We start from the raw sequence: 10,618 nt of genomic DNA, 5'->3' as shown, positions 1-10,618 counted from the left end.
ATGTATGCAGTGTGTTAATTATTGAAACTGTCCTAGCGATTTGATTTGAAACTGTCTCATTGCTATTTGTTTATCAATAAAATTATGAAAAAAAAAATAGCCAGATTTAGCTGCTTGGCTTGAGGGCGATTCTTAGTGGAATGCAGACAATTATGTTTACTACTTAGCAATCACCTGAGATAACGTTAGCAGTAACTTTAAAATGACCAATGCACAATTACCAGTTTGTATTTACAGTTAATCCTCTAGAAAGCAGAGGACACAGAATTTTCATATTTTTGTTATGAGTGTAGTCAGAATTACTCTTTATTTGCGCAGATTTTCAGGGTCTTTCCCCAGAATGTATTTGTTCGGCCATTGGGATTTCTGCATGATTCATATTTTAGTATACCTGTACAGCATTGTATCTTAGACCAAATTAGTGAAAAAATGTTTTCCTTCATGAAATCACCCAGTTCTGGCTATGGTACAGTTATGTGTGAGGGTTAAAAGACTGCTGATGGGAAGATTAATAGGCAAAACTGTTTTGGAAACGACTTTTGTACTGTATATAAGGAATCTTTGACATAATCGGCCCGTTTCTGAGTTCACCTGTGGGAACGATATACAATTGAAGTTTTATATGCAGAGATGTTTGTTTTAACATTAAGAATCATAAAAGCATGGAAACATTATATGATTAATGGTGGAAGATGACTAAAAGTTTAAAAAATTATTGCTCTAAAACTGATAGAGAAAATTATTGCTGCTATGAGACTTGATGTTATAAATGTATGCTTTTATTAAAGCATAGAAATGAGGTGTAGGGGGCGAGCCCGCCGCGTTAAAGGCCGCTCCGCCCGCTCCCGGCGCGACTGTCGCGGTGCGCAGGCGCGGGCTCCCTCCTTGTCACTCCGTGGCGTGCGGGTTGGTGGCTCGTCGGTGGCGGTGGCGGCGGTCGTCAGCACCATGAGCAGCTTCACCAGCAAGGAGCGCGCGGCGCCTTTCACCCTCGAGTACCGCGTCTTCCTCAAAAATGAAAAAGGACAGTATGTATCTCCATTTCACGATATTCCGATTTATGCAGATAAGGACGTGTTCCACATGGTAGTTTAAGTTCCACGCTGGTCTAATGCAAAAATGGAGATTGCTGCAAAGGACCCTCTGAATCCAATTAAGCAAGATGTGAAAAAGGGCAAACTCCGTTATGTTGCAAATCTGTTCCCTTATAAAGGGTATATCTGGAACTATGGTGCCATCCCTCAGACTTGGGAAGACCCAGGACACAGTGACAAACATACTGGCTGTAGTGGTGACAATGACCTAATTGATGTTTGTGAAATTGGAAGCAAGGTGTGTACAAGAGGCGAGATCATCCGGGTGAAAGTCCTGGGCATCCTGGCTATGATTGACGAAGGGGAGACTGATTGGAAAGTCATTGCCATTAGTGTGGACGATCCTGATGCAGCCAACTACAATGATATCAGTGATGTCGAACGGTTGAAACCTGGCTACCTAGAAGCTACTGTGGACTGGTTTAGAAGGTACAAGGTTCCTGATGGAAAACCAGAAAATGAGTTTGCTTTCAATGCGGAATTTAAAGATAAGGACTTTGCAGTTGATATCATTAAAAGCACTCATGAGTACTGGAAAGCATTAGTAACTAAGAAAACGGATGGGAAAGGAATCAGTTGCATGAACACAACAGTGTCTGAGAGCCCTTTCAAATGTGACCCTGACGCTGCCAAGGCCATCGTGGACGCATTACCACCACCATGTGACTCTGCCTGCACCGTACCAACAGATGTGGATAAGTGGTTCCATCACCAGAAAAACTGATGAAACTTCTTTAGAAGACAGCTGAGAGCCGGGCATGGTGGCGCATGCCTGTAATCCCAGTACTTGGGAGGCTGAGGCAGGAGGATTGCCCAAAGTTCGGGGCCAGCCTAGGCTATACAGTGAGTTTAGGGGCAGCCTGAGCTATAAGCAAGACCCTGCCTCAAAGAAAAAAGAAAAAAAAGACAAACTGATATTGCTGCATCCTGCTCATCTGGAATTATTAGATACAAAAGTAGTAGCTTTCCAAAGCTCTAGATGTAGAGATGTCATCTGACTAAAGCCATTTTGCTGTGACCAGTCCAATACATTCAGAATGTGATCTGTCTGAAACCATTTTTCCCATCTCAGTGAAGGTAACTTTCAGTAGTTCATACTTAAGGATCAGAGTGCTTGTGGTTTGGAAGTCATTTGTGAATAGGTACATGTGCAGGTGAACACATACTGGATGTATATGTTACCATGTGTTAGAAAATAAAATTATTTTGCTGAAACTTGAAAAAAAAAAAAAGAAAGAAATGAGGTGTATTTTATTTTTGATTTAGGAACAGCTTAGCCCCATGCTAAATGCTCATTATGAGCCAGCTCATCTGAATAAGTCCACATTCCTGTATTTCCATATGAGGGGACTGTCCAGGTGAGGAGACCAAGACTGAGGCGTTTACTGGTCCACAGGGACTCTGGTAGGCGGGTGTTGTGCTTTCTGCTGTCTTCTGGTGCTACTGGATCAGTAACTGGTGGCCAGCTTGTTATATCAGCTGTACTGAACTAGCGAGGTACTGGGTATGGTATGCCCACCTGAGGGCTGTTGCCAGCAGCATAAGAGGTAGAGTGGGGGGAGCTGGGAGATGCTGGCTCTCCTGGGCCATTCTGCTGGGGGACCTTGTCATGCTGGCTTTTCTGGTGAACTTGCTGTGCTTGCTGCTGAAGGAGGAGCTCAGGACCTTGTCACTGAGAAGGCCTGCAGTTCACTTTGGGGGAGCTCTGGTCCTCACTGAGCATCACTTCTGTCTCCAGAGGGGAAGATGGTGCCCTGCTCAGCCTCCTGGAGAAGCTTGTTGCGTTGGCTTTCCTGATGGGAACTAGCTTTCCTCATTGCGGGAGGAGCTCGGGACTCACTGCCGCTGAGGATGGCCGTGGTACTTCTTGAGGAGCTCTGGTGCTGCCTTGAGTGTCGCTTCCTGGCTCAGTGCAGACCCCTCAGCTGCTGGCACAGAGCCTTCGTCCCGCTGGCGCACACTTCCTAGCTTCCACCCCTGACCTATAGGCCTTCCCAGCACAGATCCATGAAGCAGGCCTGCATGAGACATTGTTGTGGGCTCTAGGTCTTCAGCTGGACTCAGCAGGATATTAGGATCCAGGCCTTCAGCTGGATTCTTTGGTCCTTATTGTGTGGGCAGATTCCCTGTACCCTTTTTATATGGTTCTTTGGGCAATTTATTATAAATGTGCCCTGTATTGTATTGCTTCCCTTGCAAATACCCAGACTGTGACACTGGTTGATTGTTGTTCTGGCTTCAAAATGAAACCGTTTTTTCCTCATGTCCTTTTTTTTGTGTGGTGCTAGGGATGGAATTCAGGACCCTGTGCTTGCCAGGCATTCATTTCCAAACTTTACGAAGTAAATCCCTTCTGTTTATATAACTCAGGGTGTCCAGGAGAGCCTTTAGTGCTGTTGGAGGTCTGGACCCTTTGGGCCTCATGGACGGAGTGGACCTGTGCCCTAGAAGGAGACACAGGGACCCTGGCTGTGAGGGGAGCTGCGCTCTTTGCTAAACCTCCTCCCACGTGTGCTGCATCACCACAGGCTGAAAGGAAACAGCCCCGTGCGCACAGGCTAAAGCCAGAAACCGAGAGCCGCAGCTGCACGCTTCCTCTTTGTAAGCTGTCATCCCAGGTATTTTGTTGCAGTGACAAAAGCTGACTAGCACGCACGGAACAGTAGTTGAACAGAGTCAAGAATCAGGTTCGCCTGCTCTCAGTGTAACCTTGGAAAAACGGCTTTATTGCTGGGGGGGGCAGGGCCGTGAGGGGGCTGAATGAGGTGATCTTTGACTCCCCTGGAGCTGGGTGGCGAGTGGGCTGGCGTGCAGGAAGCACCAAGTGTTGCTATTGTAATCACTGTGACTTTCAGAGAAAAAGACCTGGAAATAAGGAAAATGAAATCGTCGCGTGCCATGGTGATTTGGGTTAGGTTTTAAGTGGTTTCAGTCTCCTGGAGTGATGTTTGCTCGTAAAACAGAGAAGGCACTTTGGGAAGCTTCTCTGTAAGCATCAGTCCTCAGCAGGCCATGTAGTGAAGGAGACAGCGAATTGCTAAGTACTTGAGCCTCCAGAGCGTGCAGTTCATGCTGGTGTGCCGCTAGCCTGAGGTAGTTGTTTGCGCCCCAGCCAGGTCAGCACGCCGTGTTCATGGGTTCATGCTTAGATTAAGCCCCTGTGGATTGAAAATACTCAGTAATCTGTATGCTCACTGAATTTACAGAGAAATTTTTCTTGTGATAGTCCCTGAACAGTACAGCTTAACACCCAGTCTCTGTTGTCTTAGGTATTGTGAGTAATCTGTAGCAGGTTTAAAGTACATGCATGGGAGGATGGTAGGCTATACGCAAACACTGTGCTTTCAAAACTGTTGAGCATCCTGGATTCGGAATCTGGGGGCCCAGAGCCTGTCCTCCACAGGTACAGAGGCCCGGCTGGATGATAGGCCAGAGCACAGAAGCAGCCAAGGCCCCAGCCTTCCCTTGGACCTCTCGCTGCGAGCACTGTGAGCCAAGTGCTCTCGGCCTCTGTGTTTTCTCCCCGGCGGTGAACGTGCCAGTGCAGTGTATGTTCATTGGTTTGCTGTCTCTAATTCACAGTGCATAGCGTGTATTCTAACTCAGCAGGCTTTATAAAACAGGCAAATGAAACTATATAATCAGTTATGATTAGGGCCAGGGATATAGCTCAGCAGCATAATCACCTGCCAGGCAAGTACAAGGTCTCAAGTTCAATCCCTGGTATCACCAAAAAATAAATAAAAATAAATTTAAAAAATTAGGGGCTGGAGAGATGGCTCAGTGGTCTAAAGCACCTACTTGAAACAAGCTTGGCAAAGCACAGGGACCGCGGTTCGATCCCCAGCACCACATGCCAGCCAGACCCGCCCCCTGGTGGGCTGAGCTGGCCACACACACACACAATAAATAAATGTAATAAATAAAAATAAATAAATATTAAAAAAAATTAATGAATAGCGTGCAGAACGTGCAGTCGACCTGCTCAGCGCCCCATCCCAAGTACAGAGGTGAAGCCAGAGGACAGAATGCCTCCTGTCCTGCAGCTCGGCCACCCTGATGCTTGCACGAGGCCCCTCACTGCCTTGCCCAGGGTGGTGGGGACCAGCGCTGCAGCCCTTTCCTCCTCACCTGCCTCCTGTGTTGTCTTTCATTCTTCCCTCCTGACCTGCTGGCCCTGGGTACAGTTTCTCCTAGCACCCCTTCCTGCATGTGTTCAATCATGACCCCTCTGCCTTGGTGTTTCTCCCCCACTGAGGCTCAGCTTTATTGTGTGCTCATAAAACACCAGTCTGTGACCCCAGACTTGGGGGATCTACTCCCCACCAACAAGTGGGCGATTAGTTCTGCAGTAGATACTAGTCGAGTGGCCTTTTTCTGTAAAATTCTAGCACTGTCTTCCTGAATCATAGAGCCGGAGCCCGCGGCTCTGGGCTTGGTCCACACGACTGTGTCCCTTCAGACACTCGTGGGAAAGGCCTCTGCAGCTGCTGGCTAACCAGATGCCAGTTGGGGTTCCCATGGTACCCTTCTTGGCTTTCATGAGTTCCCTAGAGCCACTCACAGGACTCGCAGGCACTAACAGATTCTTAGACAGGCAGTTTTAAAGGATGCAGATGAATAGCCAGGTGAAAGGTACATGGGAAAGAGAGCAAAAGTCCCCAGCATGGACACTGCAGTCCCTGTGGAGCTCCCCGCCCACAGCACCCCTCCCCAAGCTCCTGAATGTGCCCAGCCGTGTGCTTTGCTGGCCGGGTGCTCTTGGGAGCCGGAGCTTTGGTTTTCGTGGAGACCACGCTGCCGAGGCACAGTTGGTGCAGACAGCTGTGTAGACTCGGGCTTGGGCATCAGGGTGTGAGTGTGGGACAGGGGACTGGGTTGGGACGCCTAGCAGGGCCTGTATGTTTAGACTCTTCTTGTCCTTCCTCTCTTCCTCCCTCCCTCCCTAGTATAGAGCAAGACTGCTTCTGCAGTAGAGGTCTCCTGAGGACTGCTTCTGCAGTAGAGGACCTCTTCTAAGAGAAGACTGTCCCACCTTTGTCACTCTGGAGCTGTTCTCAAGCTGCTTAAAGAACTAAAGCTTAATGGGACAGGAGATTATATATATAGTGTATTTTGTACAGGGTCTCACTATGTAGATCAGACTCGTAGTGATTCTTCTGTTTTCAGCCTCCCAAGGCTGGGATTACAGGTGCACACCACCACGTCTAGTCTCAGTTGGCGTCTTAGTGCACCCGGGGGTGGGGCCGGCATGGCACGCTGAGGATTGAACCCCGGCTGCTGTGCTCTGCCTAAGCACCTGTTTTAGTCCACTGAGCTATGTGGCTGGCTCCAGAATATATGTTAAGAAAAGATATGCTTGTTATTCTGGTCATTAGGCAATAACTAAGGCTGTGGATAGAAACAGTGTTTATGTCATAATATCATTCGCCCTTGCAGAACTCTGACCTCTCTGAAAACAGGTTTATTTTCTACTGATTTTATTTTCTTGTGAGTTATTTTTCCTCTGCTGTGATAGTGCATTAAATGTGTGCTGTACGTTACTGACAAGTTAAAGTAGCTGCTATGAATATAGCGCATATACGTGGTGCCAAGGGTCCCTGGTACCTCCTGCAGTGCTGGTGTGAGGTGTTACCCTTCTCGTGTCGTGAGCCAGGTTAACTCTGTACAGCGCCTGCAGCTTGCCTGGCCGAATGTCAGAGTACACTGTCACAGACGGTGTTAGAGCCCAGAGTGCCTACCTCAGATGGTACATGCTGCAGGTTGCGTTTTCTGTTAGCAGAATGAGAATCTAACCTGTCAGCTCCGTCCACTGTGAGGTTCGTGATGTAGGGCTGGTCTGGAGATCTGTCAGCCACAGACAGCTGGGGTTCTTGTCCTCCTCAGGCAATGAGGTCTGCTAGGAGACTGTAAATCTCACTTTGGTCCCAGTTCTGTGGAGACAGGGAGCAAGTCTCCTTTGCATTCTAATCAGATTTTCACCGTTGGTGTGAGACCCATAAGAGGTTGAGAACTAGCAACATTATGTCTATAGAAAAATTGTTTTCCAGAGGCCAGTGCGTCCATTAAAGAGCATCAGCGCATAGAGGAGGTGAGGTGATAGCGCTAACGTGAGTGCGTGCAGGAGTAGAGCCACCTCTTGGGCAACACGCAGCAGCTCCCTTGCGATGCTGTGGGAGCCAGGGCTTGCCCTGCTCAGGCCAGAGCCGCTTGTCTGCGTGGCCTGCGCGCACGTGCCCTCCCTCCCCTGCGTGTCTGGGAGGGGTTAGATGTGCACCGGCTCAGGAGGCTGCGGCCCCAGGAGACAATTAGTGTCCTCATCCGGAGGAGCAGAGACGCAGCCAGCGGGGGGCGTCGCACGCCCCGGCTGTGCCTGGCCTGCTGGTGAGAAACTCCCGCTGTGGCTGTGGAGGCCCGCAAGCCTCAGTGACTCGCTAGAGCAGCCAGCGCCCTCCAAGGCGCCCTTCTCTTCCCTTTCTCACGGGAGAAGCAGCTACTTTGATTATTTCTTTTTTTTTTTTTTAATTTTTTTTTATTTTTTATTTATTTGAGAGAGAGAGAGAGAGAGAGAGAGAGAGAGAGAGAGAGAGAGAGAGAGAGACAGACAGACAGACAGACAGACAGTAGTGTGTGTGTGTGGCCAGCTCAGCCCACCAGGGGGCGGGGCTGGCTGGCATGTGGTGCTGGGGGATTGAACCGCGGTCCCTGATGCTTTTGCCAAGCTTGTTCTAAGTAGGTGCTTTAGACCACTGAGCCATCTCTCCAGCCCCAGCTACTTTGATTATTTCTTAAACTGCGTGGGAAGCTGGCGTGTCGCAGCATGTCCCTGCTTCTGGGGTCCCACTTGCTCCCGTTACTGTTTTCATCTGCCGCTGCCTAGGAGATAGTGTGGTGGCTCTTCCAAGCCAGAGGAAGCTTTGTGTGTCCCATTTCGCGACTCCCACCTTTTGAGTAGTCGGGCGGGGGCGGGGCAGGCGGTGGGCCGTTGGTAGGCTGTGTGGGGTTTCGTTGCTGGGTGAGAGGAGAGTTCTGTAGGAGACCCACGGGATCGGCCAGTGCCCGGGCTGCAAGGGAGGCCACAGCCCTGAGCTGCCCCCGCCTGCCCGGGGCCTCACGCACGTTGGGCACTCGGGGAAGGCATTTCGTGAAACCGTCTGACAGATCTGAGTTCGTGTCTTACAGTCTCATGTTATTGATTTCTCTAGGAAAGAAATTATACGGCTTCTGTATACAAATTATAAAGCGTCTGTATACAAATTGACATGGTCCCCCCCCCCTTTCAGTGAAGTTCTTGGTTTTCATTTGAATTTTTTTTTCTCCCAATGCCTTCAGGGCAGGTTTGGCTGGCTTGAGTTGTGGGGATCGAACCACAGCAACCTGAGCCTGACTGCTTTGTTGAAGCAGCCACTTAAAGAACTGAACTAAGGGGCAGGCCCCCTCTCGGTTTTCATTTGAGACCTGCTGGTGTCCCTTGCTTGTCGTTCTGGCAGTGATTGGGCTGTAGCTGGCTTCATGTTAATTTGATCACCAGCTTTCCTGTCTTCATTTCATTACAACATAATGGCTTTTATGCTGACCTAAAGTTGAATATTAGTACTTGGGGAGAACTGAAATGAAGAAAAAAAATCTTGACCTGTCAGAATGTCGAGGTACAGTGCTGTGCTTGCCGGAAGCCCTTGCAGTTGCACCAAGGCCTGATCTCCTTCAGCCCGCGTGCTCGGTGTTTCGCCTTTGATAGCTGGCGGCTCCACCACGGGCCCATTTGTGCAGTGCAGCGCCCACAAGTGAGCGAGGAAAAGCCTTGCCAGACGGGAATCTGCAGAGGGGGCTGCAGGGGCAGCCGCGTGGCTCTGGTGGCGGGAGTGCAGCTGCCCCGGAGGCTGAGAGAGGGTGCTCCTTGCAGCAGACCCAGATCCAGCTCTCAGGATTAAGGAGAAAATGATCAAAAAGAGAAGAAAGCCCTGTTCTGTACTTTTCAAGAGGTGTAATGTTTTGTTACTAGTTTTCATTATCAGAAACATCTGCGGTCTGAAATCTAAAGCCGCCGCAGAGCTGTGTGTCCCATTCACGGGTGTGAAGTGGGAGGAGAGACACAGGGCCTGGTGTGGAAGCCGCGTCTGCTGGCAGCACCCGCGTCTGCGCTGTCCCTCCAGCCCCAGAGAGCGAGCCTGGGCAGGGCAACCGCCATTCCGCTGCAGGCTGTTTCAGGGCCCCAGAATACCTCTGAATTGTCAGAGGGCATTTTATTCCAAATGGCATTTTCTGTGATTTTCCTAGGCTTTGAAGACTGGCTTCTGAATGAGATGCATGATCGCTTGAGTGGAGTCAGAAAACGGGCTGATGGAAGCAGTCTCCATCACCGTGGTGGCCGCGTGGTTAGTGTTTCTGGGGAGGCTGCGTTGGGCTGCTCGGAAGGTAATAGGCAGCGCTGCGGGGGCTGGCAGAGGCCAGCTTCCTTCACTGTGGCCGGCAGCTGTGGGGCCAGAAGGCCGGCCCATGGGCCTAGCTTCAGGTGCTGGTGGAGAGGTTTTAAAATTCAGATACTTAGCTTATTTTGTTGGTTGGTTTCTCTCACGGTTGTGGCTTTTTTTTAAATTAAGCTTTTTGAGAGACCTGTCGATTCATCCACAGCTGTGAAGTAACGCCGAGATCCTCAGGCCCGTTGCCCAGCTGCCCTCAGAGACATTCTCCAGAGTGGCCTTTTCATGAGCTGTTTAAAAAGTGCCTCCTTCAAGTTCACTCTTGGTGTGTTTCTCCCTTCAGAGCACGTGAACTTCTGAGGAAGGGAGACCGACCGCCTGTGGCAGCGGCTCTCTCTTGCCTTGCTCCGTGACGGTCTGCTCTGTCTGTGGAGATTTGCCCTCGAGACATTTTCCCGAATGAAATCCTGCAGATCATGAGCTCATGTGTGTTGGTTCGTCCGCTCTGTTTGTTCTCTCAGTGCCCACTCTTTTTTATGGCGGAATAACATTCCTTTATGAGGTTGCACTACATTTATCCATTGATTAATTGGTAGGCTTGGGTTTTTCCCAGACGATGCCGCTGTGAATGTTTGCTGTGTTCTAATGGACAGGCCTTCATTTCTCTCGCGTGTGCCCCTGTGTGAAGGCGCTTTCGCTTCTGGAGCGCCTCCCGGGCTGTTCTCCACGGCAGGTGTACCACTGGACATGCCCACGGGTGGCGCGTGCATGACTACTGCATTTTCTTCTTATTGTTGCTGCCATTTGTTACTGCTGGTCTTTGTGAGTGTGGCCATGGGAGTGGCTGTTACGTGGGTTTCTGCTTAGGTTGTAGCTGTCAGCTGTGTTTCTTGGCTATCTCTAGGGTTAGGCAAAAGAGAAAGTTCTGTAACTGCCGGCCTGTCCTGCCAGAGCACCTGCCTGGTGTGAAGTTCTGCGAGTCCACCCACTCACCTGCCTGCCCTTTCACCTCACTGGAGGGCCCGCTAAGTCCCTGGGAAGGGACCATGTCCTTTGAGACTTGGCTGCTATTTTGAAACAAATTTACAGTCCTAGCCCAGGTCC

At 49.9% G+C, this 10,618-nt stretch overlaps 2 protein-coding genes across 2 annotated transcripts in view; both read left to right on the top strand.

Moving 5' to 3' along the window:
* Positions 1 to 10,618, top strand: part of Elovl5 (ELOVL fatty acid elongase 5) — a 77,400-nt gene that overhangs the window by 28,920 nt on the left and 37,862 nt on the right. The window lies entirely within an intron of this gene.
* LOC101560431 (inorganic pyrophosphatase-like) lies at positions 829 to 1,920 on the top strand. Its single transcript, XM_012517677.2, is given in 1 exon segment — positions 829 to 1,920. A coding segment is annotated over 1 exon segment (870 nt). The 5' UTR covers positions 829 to 948; the 3' UTR covers positions 1,819 to 1,920.

The sequence above is a fragment of the Octodon degus genome, unplaced genomic scaffold (assembly GCF_000260255.1).
Source record: "Octodon degus isolate 3935 unplaced genomic scaffold, OctDeg1.0 scaffold00205, whole genome shotgun sequence".
Classification (NCBI taxonomy): Eukaryota; Metazoa; Chordata; class Mammalia; order Rodentia; family Octodontidae; genus Octodon; species Octodon degus.
This window is presented reverse-complemented; position numbering and strand designations above follow the sequence as displayed.